Source organism: Numenius arquata, chromosome 15, assembly GCF_964106895.1.
Source record: "Numenius arquata chromosome 15, bNumArq3.hap1.1, whole genome shotgun sequence".
Classification (NCBI taxonomy): domain Eukaryota; kingdom Metazoa; phylum Chordata; class Aves; order Charadriiformes; family Scolopacidae; genus Numenius; species Numenius arquata.
In genome coordinates, this window is record NC_133590.1 from 2418164 (window position 1) to 2429597 (window position 11434).

An 11434-nucleotide genomic window follows, 5' to 3' on the forward strand; every position below is an offset into this window, starting at 1 on the left:
CCCTTAAACCCCGTTTTACAGATGGGGAAACTGAGGCACGGGGCGGGGAGGGCGTCCCGCCGGCGACTGGTGGCGGAGCTCGGCCCTTAGTGCCAGCCCCGAGCCCGGCGACACCTGGTCCGCCGCCCCCTCCGCCTCGGCAGGTACCGCCGGGCTGGGGAGGGGAACGGGGGCGGCGGCGTGTCCGGCCGGGCTTCCCCCTGCGGAGGCGGCGGCGGCGGCGGCCGCCCCCCGGCCGCGCCCGCCCCCGCCGTCGGGGCTGCGGGCCGGCCTCGCCGCCTCCCGGGGCGGTAGCGGGGCCGGGGAACGGAGCGGGGCGGGGGTCGCCCCGCGGCGGGGGGCCGCCGGTCCGTGCGCCCCGGGGGCTGGGCGGGCGGGCGGGCGGGCCGGCGGGGGCCTTTCCCCTCTGTAGCCGCTTGTGCCCTCCTTTCCTCGGGGCGAGGACGCGCCGGCAGGGCGAGAGGAGGCGAGGAGCCGAGGCAGCGCAGCGCCGTGCCCCCCCCCGCCCCCCCCGCCTCCAACCCCCCGGGAGCTCCCCGCCGCCGCCGGGCTCCCGGCCCCGCACCGGCGCCGCGATGGACCCCTGCTCCTCGCTCTTCAGCTACGTGTGAGTACCGGCAGCCCCGGCCCTCCTGCCCCGGGTCTGCAAACCCCCGGTTCACACCTCTCTTCTGTTTTCTTTCTTTCCCCCCCGCCCCCCCCTCCCAGGTTAATGCACTTGTTCGTCCTCTGCCTGCAAGCCCAGGTAAGTGCCCGCTTGGTCGCCCGGCTTTGTTCGCCCCTCGGGGATGGGGGGGCGGTGGGTGGGGGGTGCCCCGCAGCCGCCGCCGCCGAGCGCCCCGGGCTCGGGAGGGATGGAGGGAGGGATGGAGGGATGGATGGAGGGAGGGGAGGAGGAACAGTTTAAAACCCAGGAGACAAAAGTCGCTTGGCTGTAAAAAGCCGAGACCGAGAGGGGAGCCCCCCCGAGCCGCAAAATAAGATGCGGAGGACTCGGACTGCCAGGCAGGGAGCACCGGGGCTTTCAAGGAATCGCGCAGGGTTATTTTTAAGTAACTTTAGGTCCCGTCCCGTCCCCCCCCCTTTAAATGGCACTGTGGATACCCCGGTTCCTCTTGTCGGTGGTTGGTTTGTTTTTTTTTCCTACACTGCTTCATCCAAAAAGCAAAGAGGAATTAAAAAAAGGGGAAAAGAAAACCCACCAAAACCTTACTAAGAAGCGCAGGGTTTGATTCAGCTTAAAATTGTCAGGCTTTAGCATCGCTGGTTTGTATCGCCAGAGACAGAAGTGTCACGAATAGATTAAACAGCCCGGGCAGAGCCTGTGCAACACCCGCACACCAGCAGGCACGCGTCGCTGGGAGAGGTGCACCTTCAAACCAGGGAGAAGCCCCCTTTCCCCCTGAGATCACAGGTGCAGAAGCTTTGTTTGAAATGCCCTTTAAGCTACTCTTTTTTTTTTTTTTTTTTAATTTATTTTCCTGGAAGCTTGGGGGAAAAAAAAAAAAATATCGAGTTTCCAGCCGAAAAGCAAAGGGAACGAAGCGCTGGGAGTGTGCAGTTGTATAAAAACATAGCTGTAATATTTTGGAGTATGAGATGGAGACCAAATAGCAGCATGGCTAATGACCTCTCCTCCACATGGTACCCTCATCAGAGCTGGGGAGAGAATCCTGCTGCATTATCCAAAACCCGTCTATAGGAAACACACATGCACAGGCAGAAGCAGAGGGAGAGAGATGACATTGTCAAGGGGAGATATCTCTATAAAGCCAGCTTTGGGAGAGCAGCGGCTTTTGCTTTTATTGGGTTTTTCTGTTGTTGTTTAAGACGGGAGGAAATCTTCCCATTTGACGTGGGGGTGGCGGGGGGTAGTCCCAGCCTTCTGATGTTGAAAGGAGCTATCTCCCAACATTTGCTCAGAATACATCTTTATAAATGTCAGGGAGCAGCGAAACTTTCCAGACTTAAAAGAGGGATTTGAGATGAGGGGGGGAAAGAAGACTTCTGTGCAAGCTCGCCAGCCGGGGCTGAGGAGGGGGGGGGAGCAGGTTTGGCAGTTCATGAAAATCATTTAAAGCCCAGGAGCGGCAGCGTCGGGTCTGGAGGGGATGGGCTCAGTTGCGGCTCCGGGGTTAACGGGTTTGGTGTACCGGGGGTTGCGGACAACCCCGCTGCCGGTGCTCAACAGCCGGCTGCGGAGGAGGCGAGTGTTCGCAACGGATGGCGCCTTAGTATCCTTGGGGTCTTATGCCACTACGTACGCAGGCTGGGGCATGGTTTTCTTATAATTCTTATACCTCATAGTTCTACCTTCTCTGGGGAACTTTGTATTTAAAGAGTGGGGTGTTTGTATTTAAATAAGTGGGGTGTTTGGGAGCAAATAAAAAGCTGGGGACCCAGAGGGAAGGCAGTGGTTGAAACCGATGGTGCAGTGGCTGGGGTACGTGTCCAGAGCAGCTGGAGCAGTAGTACGTTCCCACGGAGGTGTGGGACAAATGTGTCAGCCCCTCGGGGGGGCAACCCAGTGCCATCCTGTATAACCCCCCCGCACCCTCTCCGGCACCCAGACTCGATGCCCATCTCAGGTACTCCAGTGCCACCTGGGACCTGCTGAGCCCCAGAGAGGCCTCTGGAGTCACCGAGCCCTGTCACATTCCCAAGTCACCTGCGTCTCTCTGCTTAGGGCATTTCTGGAGCGGGCACAGCTCTGCAAAGGGCTCTGGCTGCTGTGTTCCAGGGCTTAATGCCCCTCCTGGGGAGGCTTTGCTGGCGCAGGAGATACCACCGCGGTCCTGGCCCCCTGCCTCCCCATAAAGCCCGGCTGGAGGCCGGCGATCTCGGCTCAGCCCATTCACCCCTCTGAGGAGTAGAGATTATAATGGTGTGTCGTATATTTTTTAATTTCCTAAAGGTAACTGTTCAGTCCCCACCTAATTTTACACAGCATGTGAGGGAGCAGAGCCTGGTGACGGATCAGCTCAGCCGGCGGCTCGTCCGTACCTACCAGCTGTACAGCCGGACCAGCGGGAAACATGTGCAGATCTTGGACAACAAGAAAATCAATGCGATGGCAGAGGATGGGGATGTGCACGGTAAGGATGCGCGATGGAGGCGGGCGGTGGAGGGCAGGGCGGGGGGGGGAAGCCGGGGAGGTGTTCGCAGCCCAGCTCGGCGATTGATGATTTCCGTCCTGTTTGTTAGCCAGAAATCATTAAAATCGTTCTGCTTGTGGGGGCTTGTAAAGGGAGAACGTAGGGGTCAGCGATGAGCGGCTGCGTGACTCAAGGTGAGGGCAGGTTCCCCGTGCCGAGGGAGGGGATCGGGCTCTGCTCCTTTCTTTTTCGTTCTTGGTTTGCACCTGACTCGGAGGGCTCGGGGCCGCAGCACGCTGAGCAGCATCAGTCGTTTCAGCCCAGCCTTTTGCAGGGCTGGGAATCCCTGAGACTTTCCTTTGGAAAAGAAGTAGAAAGGAAACTTGAAAAAGAAAAGGAGGGGGGAAGGGGGAACGGCTGCTTTGGAAACCTTCCCTAAACTAGAACTGTCCGAAGTGGCTTTTTTCCCTCCCTTCTCAAAACAAATCCCGAGCGGAGGGTCAGCGAGGCAGTTGGCTGTGGGCGAAGATGCTACATCTCCAGAGACAAAGCCAGGGGGCTGCGCTGTGCTGTGGCCCCTTTGCCATTGCCCTGGCACCCCCTCCCCAAAACCTCCCTCTCCTCCCCGGGCAGGGGGACTGATCCCTCCGCTGGAGACGCATGAAGCCCAAATAATTTGATTGCGTGCGCTAATGACATATTGGGACAGTCAAATGCCGCACAGGGGTCAGTGGGGCCAGCGAGCCCTGGCAGCACCGTGGGGCCGGCTGCGGGAGGCATGATCCTGCACCTGGACCAGGGAAGTGCCTCTATTCCTGTGTGTTGTACGAAGGAATCACAACTGTTTTTCTTTGGTATTAGCTGCAATTTCCCTTTCTTGCTTGGGGAGATTAGTAGAAACACTTTTCTTCCTTCCCCTTCTGTATTTTTTTTTTTTTTCTTCCTTTTGCTTTGGCTGAAAATTTCATGCTGGACTTTAGCAGTTCAATCGCAGCACAGATTCCATCTATAGGATATTCCATGCATCCAGCATTAATCTTCCAAATGAATTATTCCCACCCTAGAGCAGCTCTGGCTTGAAAGCTAATTTCCCAAGCAAAAAAATCCCGTCGTGTTTTAGTCCTATAATTCCTGGATTTTAAAAAGCAGTTAGTGCATATTTAAATAACGACCAGGTTTAAATAAGGCCAGAAGGAGGGGACCGGTGGTGGCTTGAAAAACTCTATTAAAATGTAATAAAAGAAGGTTAAGCATTTGAAGAGCTAAGGAGGAAAATGAAGACTGATCTAAACCAGAAAGAGAACAAGCAGTTTTTCAGATGTAAAGTTTTAAAAGAGTTGCAAGTCTGTAAATGTTAAAATAGAGGTTCAGGATTGTTCTATATGAATCTCTAGGGAGGCCCCCATGTCTGGAAGAACTATTAAAACGCTTCTTACTTTCACCTTTTTTAACATTTCCTGAATACTTTCTCCTCTTCGCAGTCCAGTTGGGGGATCAAGTGTGTCTCGCTGCATTTTTTCAGCATTTACGTAGCCACTTTCCCTTCAAAGTTTGAGCATGAAACATAATTTTACTGGGATAAATCTGTCACTTAAGTGAAAGAATAGAGTTGAAAACGTCAAGCTCCACCCCCCTCAAAAGGGGGAAAAAAAAAAAAAGGACTCCCCCAAAATATTATTTAGAAATCCACTTTTAAAGAAAAGACAGCTCCCCCCCCCCCGCCAAGTCCTTCCTTCTGCTTTTTTTCTTTAATCTCATTTTTGGGAGTGGGCATGTAAAAAGGGGTTGATTTATTTTTGCAGATGACCCCTTTCCCCGCGCTGACGTTTTTACAGCCGAGTTAACATCGAGTCCTGCATTTCCAGTTATCTGTCTTAATTGTCAATATTTGATTGACTTTTTCTAATTCTAAGGGAAGGCGGGTGGCTGGTGCAGCCCACCTTGTCCCTCCTGGGCTGTGCCTGCCACCGAGCAAACTGCCACCGGCTGCAGCCTGGACTAGACCCCGCAGGTGGCTGGGGACACCCGTGCACCCTGAGGACTTGCCCGTTTCGCCTGTGCCCGGGGTTTTCTGCTGGTCAGGGCTGGGTTTTGTGGGTCACCGGCATGGGGCTGGGGGTGCAGATCCCCCTGGGGACAGGTTGTCCCCATCCTTTGCTGCTGGTGGGCCCGGAGCCGTGCTCTGGCTGCGCTCGTGTGGGGTGGTGATCCCAGCCGGGGGCTGTAAATCATGGGGTGGGGGGGGAGAGAGAAGGAGGAAAAAAAAAAAAAAAAAAGGCCAAAAGGAAAGCAATGTGCATCTTTAAAGAGCGGTTTTGTGCTCACTGGGGCCGAGGCCTCCCTGCTCCTTCCTTCCCTCCCTTCTGTCCCTCCCTCCCTCTCTGCTCTTTCTATCTCTGGGAGAGAAAAATCAATTCTCCTCAAACCTTTTACTGCCTCCGAGATCAATTCCCCCTCCTTTCCCCAATATAGATAAATAGGGGGTCCCTGTTCCAGCGCTTCATTTGCAGAGTGCCGAGGCTCCCATGGCTGGTTTTGGGGATGCTGGGTCTGTGCCAGGCATTGGTGCTGGGGTGGCACAGCCTGAAGTTGGCTCTTCCCAAATTTCTCAGCTCCGAGACCAGTCTGTGCTCGGCTGGGGGGGGGAGGCGGCTGCGGGCGCAGGGCAGTTCGGGGACCAGAGATGTCGCAGGGTGACATTGGCAGGAGGGAGTGTGGGGAGGGGGTGCCTGCATGCGTGTCGAGCCTGGCTTGCCTGGCAGCACTAAATCAGTTGGTCCCAGCACGTTTTGGGGTGCCCTTTCCATTGCTGAACTTGGCTGCTGCCAGCACTCTCTGCTCGCTGTCCCCATCCCCAGTGCCATTGACCTCAGCAGAGCCCGTGAAGCAAGGGGTGCAGGATCAGGGCATTGCAGAGACAGAGGCAGCAGTTTGCTCCTAGTCCGGAGTGTGATTTAGGCTCGCTTTAGCTTGTGCCTGTGCCCACAGCCCCCTCCTACCATTCAGAGCATCATCCCGCAAAGCCGCCCTCTCCAGAGCAACATCGCTGCCCTCGCTGGGTCTCGCCGGTGACTGAGCGTCCTGGGGTAGAGATGTGCGAGACTGGGTGGACCACAGTCCTGAGGAACTCAGTAGCCCTTGTGCAGAGATCAGAGAGGAGAAATAAGGCATCAATGGGATTATTCCCATAATAAGGCTGTAGACTTGGAAACCTTGTTGTCTGTGCTCTAATTACCTTGCCCAATTGTGCTTATGGCTGATGCTGGGCAAGAGGTGACAGTGGTGAGATGGGACAGTCCCAGCTGACTTCTTAGTGCCATGGGAAAATCTTTGGTGCTTGGCACAGCACAGAGCTTTTGAGGTGCAAACAGGTAGCCACCGTCCCTATCGGAGCTTGCCCTGGGGAGGGGAGCCGGCTCTGGGGACAGCAGCTGCAGGGCCGGGCAGAAGGATGTCCTGTCCCCATCCTCCCCCTTCCCTGGGGATGGATGGGCTTCGGGGCTCGAGTTCCCAGGGCAGAGGCAGGGAGGGAAGGTGACAGGTCTATTTATAGGCGGCCCATCGACCCGGCGATTTGCATAGCTCCTTTGGAAGTCGATCGATGCCTCCATTAAAAAACTGAGACCAAATCAATACGCCCTCTCGACTCGTGCAAAGGTGAAAGGCATTAAAAGGATGGCCGTACCCTTCGCGCCTCCCCTGCCAGCTGCAAAGTCACTGCTCCTCCTGCAGTCCTGGCCCGGCAGAGAGGCACAGAGCGGTGTCCCCTGGGCTGGGGACAGCTGGCAGCACGCTGTGCACTTCCAGAGGGTGCCTGCCTGCAGGCTCGCCCGGACCTGCCTCTGTTTGCAGGGGAGCTGCCTTGTTCTCCACCGGCCGGTGCGTGCCCTGCTCGCTGCCCTGCCTCCCTTCTGGGATGTCTCTGTGCCACCTGAGCCACGTGGAGCCGGGCAAGGCAGTGCTACTCCCCCTCCGGCACGGCTCAGGGTGGCAAAGGGATGTGACCAAGGGCAGGGACACAGTGGCGGGGTAGAGGGGACAAGGCTGGCTCTTAACCTCGTGCCTTGATTTTTAGGGCTCTCTCTGGCCCAGCAACCTCCCTGCCCAGCGTGTGCCCACAGTGCCCAGCATCGGGCATTGCTGGGGGCTCCATCTGCCCCATCCCAGAGCCCCTCTGACCTCCCTCTCTCCATCCCTCTCCTGCTCTCCCTCAGCCAAGCTCATTGTGGAGACGGACACCTTCGGGAGCCGCGTGCGCATCAAGGGGGCGGCCACAGGTTTCTACATCTGCATGAACAAGAAGGGGAAGCTGATCGGCAAGGTAGGGCGCTGGGCTGGAGGGATGTGCTGTGGGTGCTGAGCAGAGCTTGCCGGGAGACGAGCCCTTGTCCCATACGGAGCCCATCCTTGGGGATGGGAAGGTGGGATGGGGGTCCCTTTGGAGGGCGAGGGGATGAGCCATCCCGCAGCATGGGCAGCAGGAGGGAAGGAGGGGAGCAAGGGAGGCGGGCGTGTGCTGTATGGGGCGCATTCCTTGTATCTCCCCGAACAAATAGGCGGATTGCTGGGCTATTCTCCCCGATTACATGGTACATGTGCCGGGAATGTTAAGATGTTCCGTGGAGCTGGCCCCGAGGCCGGGCCCCACCGCACGCTGGTTAGTCACGCTCCCTCCAAGCTTCGACGCTCCCTCCCTGGGGGCAGAGGGGCCTGGATGTGCAAAATCCTGCTGGGACAGTGATTGTCTGGGAGGATTTTCCATGGTGGCTCCTTCCTTGGGGCTGGCCAATGTGGGTCCCCTCCCTGGTCCCACTGCTGCCCATAATGGCGGGGGGAGGAGGGGGGAGCTCACGCTCCAGCTACACCCGTGCTCCTTGCCACCATCATCATCTCTTCTGTCCCTTGATGCCTCTCCTATATTACATACCCCAGGAGATACAGGGTGGTTGGGTGAATTGCCACTGAGATGGAGAGTTTGCTTGTAGTCATGCTGACAGGGGAATCCAGCCCCTGGCATAGATGGGGCTGGGAACAGGCAAAAATCCCCTTAGGGGTGCAGTGGGAATCAAGGCTGGGACAAGCTGCTCTGGCGCTCCCAGCCCGGTGCTGGCATCCCATGGAGGAGGCAAGCTGCTATGAGCAGCATCTGGTGTGCCACAATGCCTGCTCCCCACAGCTTTCCAAGGAAAAGCAGATTTTGGGCAATTCTTCTGACCTGTGGGAGAAGAGGTGGGAAAAGTGAGCCCTTGGCTGCGCGCAGGCTCTGCAGCCCTGCTAAGACATCAGCCAGTCCAGCTTGGGGTAGCAAGGAGAAGCCCTCTGACTGGGCACCCGTTGCTTAAGTCTGTGTCCCCCCCCCAACTCTGTCCCCTTCTCAGAGCAATGGCAAAGGCAAGGACTGCGTCTTCACGGAGATTGTCCTGGAGAACAACTACACGGCGCTGCAGAACGCCAAGTACGAGGGCTGGTACATGGCCTTCACCCGCAAGGGCCGCCCACGCAAGGGCTCCAAGACCCGGCAGCACCAACGGGAGGTGCACTTCATGAAGAGGCTTCCCAAAGGCCACCAGACCACCGAGCCCCACAGACGCTTTGAGTTCCTCAACTACCCCTTCAACCGGAGAAGTAAAAGGACTAGAAACTCCAACTCCAGGGTGGGCCCTTGACTTACTTGCCTCTGCCCACCCTGCCTGCACCTCTCCTGGAGGACTCTCCTTCCTCTGAGCTCGGTGGACTATATGTTAGAGACTTTCCCATATGGGTATTAAACACAAAAATAAGGGAGGGGGGGAGGATAAAAAAAAAAAAACTTACCTGCTCTAGTTGTTGATAATTTTTTTGGGGGGGGGTTGTTTGGTTTTTACAAAAAGAAAAAAGGAGAAAAAAAAAGAAAGAGGCTCTATTTTTGTACTCCAACTTTAAAAGAAATGAATCGTTCAAAGACTGGTGAAGGGGGAAGAGCCCTTCGCTTAGAAATGTTCTAGTCTGTTTGGGGTCGCGTTTTATTTTTTAATTTTTTTTTTGTAGCTGTAGGGGAAAAGGAGAAAAAAAAAATCACCATTTAAAACAAACAAGCAAAAAAAAAAAAAAAAGAAATCCAAATCTGGGAGTGATGTGCTACTTTAAATGAACTGAATTAACGCTTACCAGAGAAGATGGAAAGGTTGAAAACAATTAAGGGAAAGGGATTTATTTCAGAGGTGGCCTGAGGTCTCCTGGGTGGGTTTTGCAGCCTGGGTGATGTGAGGGCACTGTCTGGGGGACTGGCTGCAATGCCTGGGCCGAGACCTGCTGGATGCTTTCCTTCCTTGGATGCGCCTACTTCTTCGGCTGAGCGAGGGGTTGCTGGAAGCCGCTCGCATCCTTCCAGAAGTGCTGCTGGCTTCACAACTCCCAACTTATTTTTTTTTTTCTCAGGAGGGGACGGGGGTGATGGACACCCCGAGAAAGTCCTGAACTGACTTGGTACCTCTTGCCCATGAGAGCATCTTTGGCATTTGGTTTGCTTTAAACTACTAAGGTGAGGCAGTGGGTGGCAGCTGCCGTGGAGCAGGCTGGGACCTGGGTTTGGTTTTGGTTTTTTTTCCATGTGGAAAATGTGAACTTCTCACCAAAAATTGATACCTTTTTTTTTCTGTTTCTATTTTTTTATCAGATGGAATTTTTCATCCGTGGAATTAAAAAAAAAGTTTACAAATGACTGTGGAGCCGTTTTGGGCTAGTTTTGTCCTAATACTCAGTTTGCGGTTGGCACTTCCATTGTCAACTGTCTCTTCCAGGTTTGCTCTTTGAGAAATATCACTGTCCTTGTCTTCCCAGGAAAGGAGAGGTTTTGAAAGAAAACTTCTGTGTTTGACAGAAGCCTAATTTTCTATTTAGGGAAAAAAAAAAAACCAAAAAACAAAACCTCTAAGGAAATATTAAATCTCTTGAGTGAACATCCCCAACCAGCCCCGCTCTGCACATGCTGCCCTGGGACTGTGACTCTCTCCAAAGGGTTAAAGCAATTATTCTTCACGGGGGAGGGCAAACAAAGACACTGGATAGGAGCCAGAACCAGGGGTGACTTTTTATCCAATCTTTTTTTTTTTTTTTGATTGTTTGTTTTTTGTTTCCTTGAGGATTTTTTTTTGTGTGTTTTGTTTTGGTTGTGTACAAATTGAATATGAAATGATTGAAATATTTATTTAATATGTGCATTAAAAATTTGTATTAGTTTAACTGAGCCTGATGCTTTCCAGGGAGGGGCTGGGGCTGGAGAGGCAGGTTGGAGAGGGGCAGAGGAGGATGGTGAGGTGCAGGATGGGGCTGAGGGGACAAGGGAGCAGACATGGGATGTGAAAAGATGCCCCAAGATCTCAGTTCCTGATGGGTCTTGTGGAAATCATGGTTTTCCTTGCAGCACATTCCAGGTTTAATGGGCAGATACCACCACCTTGCCCTGTGGGGACAGGCCCATTGCAGGCTGGATGGGGCATAGCGCAGCAGAGTCTTGACGACCAGTTTTAAGCATGGGATGAGGCTTTCCAAGAGAGAATAACTGCTCCTGTCTGGTCTAGATGAGCTTGGTGTCTGTGCAAAATGAGCTGCTGGGTCCTCTCCTTTGGTGGATACTCGGCCCTGATGAAGTGCTGGGTCTTGCTCAGAGGAGCTGATGGAGGACTCTTGATACGGAGTGGTCTCAGATATGGAAGGATGCAAGAATAAAATTGTTAAATATTTTTTTTTCTTTAAAATAATTGCAGAAATAGAGCAGCCTTGCCAGGTGAGAGTCTGGCCACGGCCAGTACCGGTCCCACTTGTGCTGCCATCCTCAGGGGTTGCCTGCGGCATCGCTTAGTGCTCAGGATATTGCTTGTCCGCTGGGTGCGAGAACGAGCCACCCCCTGGCTGATGCCACAGGCTTGGCTGAGCTGTCAATATATATGTCATTAATTTCAAGGAGAGAAGGCTAGGGACTGAGCGCTCAGCCGTGATCTGTCTGAGCATCACTGCTGCGTCTCAGAGGTCGTGGGTGACGCTTGGGCCACAGGACAGCACTAGCAAAGGCAGATGGCATTTGCCTGGCTGTCCCAGGAGGGATCCAAGGACTGCAGAAGTTTGGAGCCAACCGTGGTGGGGCAACCCCATGTTGTGGTTTCCAGACTACAGGAACTGAAAGTGAGTGGCTCCTGGCTTTTCCCCAGGCAGAGATGGTGTTTGATAGTCCTTAATGGGTGCTTTTCTTTCATTAATTTGTCTAATGGCTTTGTGAACCTGGGTGAATCGGTTGCTGCTCCAGGCAAGAGTAGCAGAGGGGCAAGACTGGCTCCATGCAGGTTAGCGGAGCTCTCCTCCCT

At 54.5% G+C, this 11434-nt stretch overlaps 1 protein-coding gene across 1 annotated transcript; it reads left to right on the forward strand.

Annotated features, from left to right (window-relative positions):
• The first annotated feature begins 575 nt into the window (after window positions 1–575).
• Window positions 576–8761, forward strand: FGF8 (fibroblast growth factor 8). The gene is made up of 5 exons (XM_074159028.1): window positions 576–607; window positions 709–745; window positions 2915–3095; window positions 7310–7416; window positions 8474–8761. Exons 1-5 carry the CDS (start codon window positions 576–578, stop codon window positions 8759–8761), a joined length of 645 nt encoding a protein of 214 aa, XP_074015129.1.
• The last annotated feature ends 2673 nt before the right edge of the window (window positions 8762–11434 follow it).

Excerpts from the sequence above, each read along its gene's own strand:
- FGF8 (XM_074159028.1), top strand. The coding sequence starts at position 576 with ATGGACCCCTGCTCCTCGCTCTTCAGCTACGT. Across the intron at positions 608-708 it reads TCCTCGCTCTTCAGCTACGT|GTTAATGCACTTGTTCGTCC; the intron begins GTGAGTACCGGC and ends CCCCCCTCCCAG. Across the intron at positions 746-2,914 it reads TCCTCTGCCTGCAAGCCCAG|GTAACTGTTCAGTCCCCACC; the intron begins GTAAGTGCCCGC and ends AATTTCCTAAAG.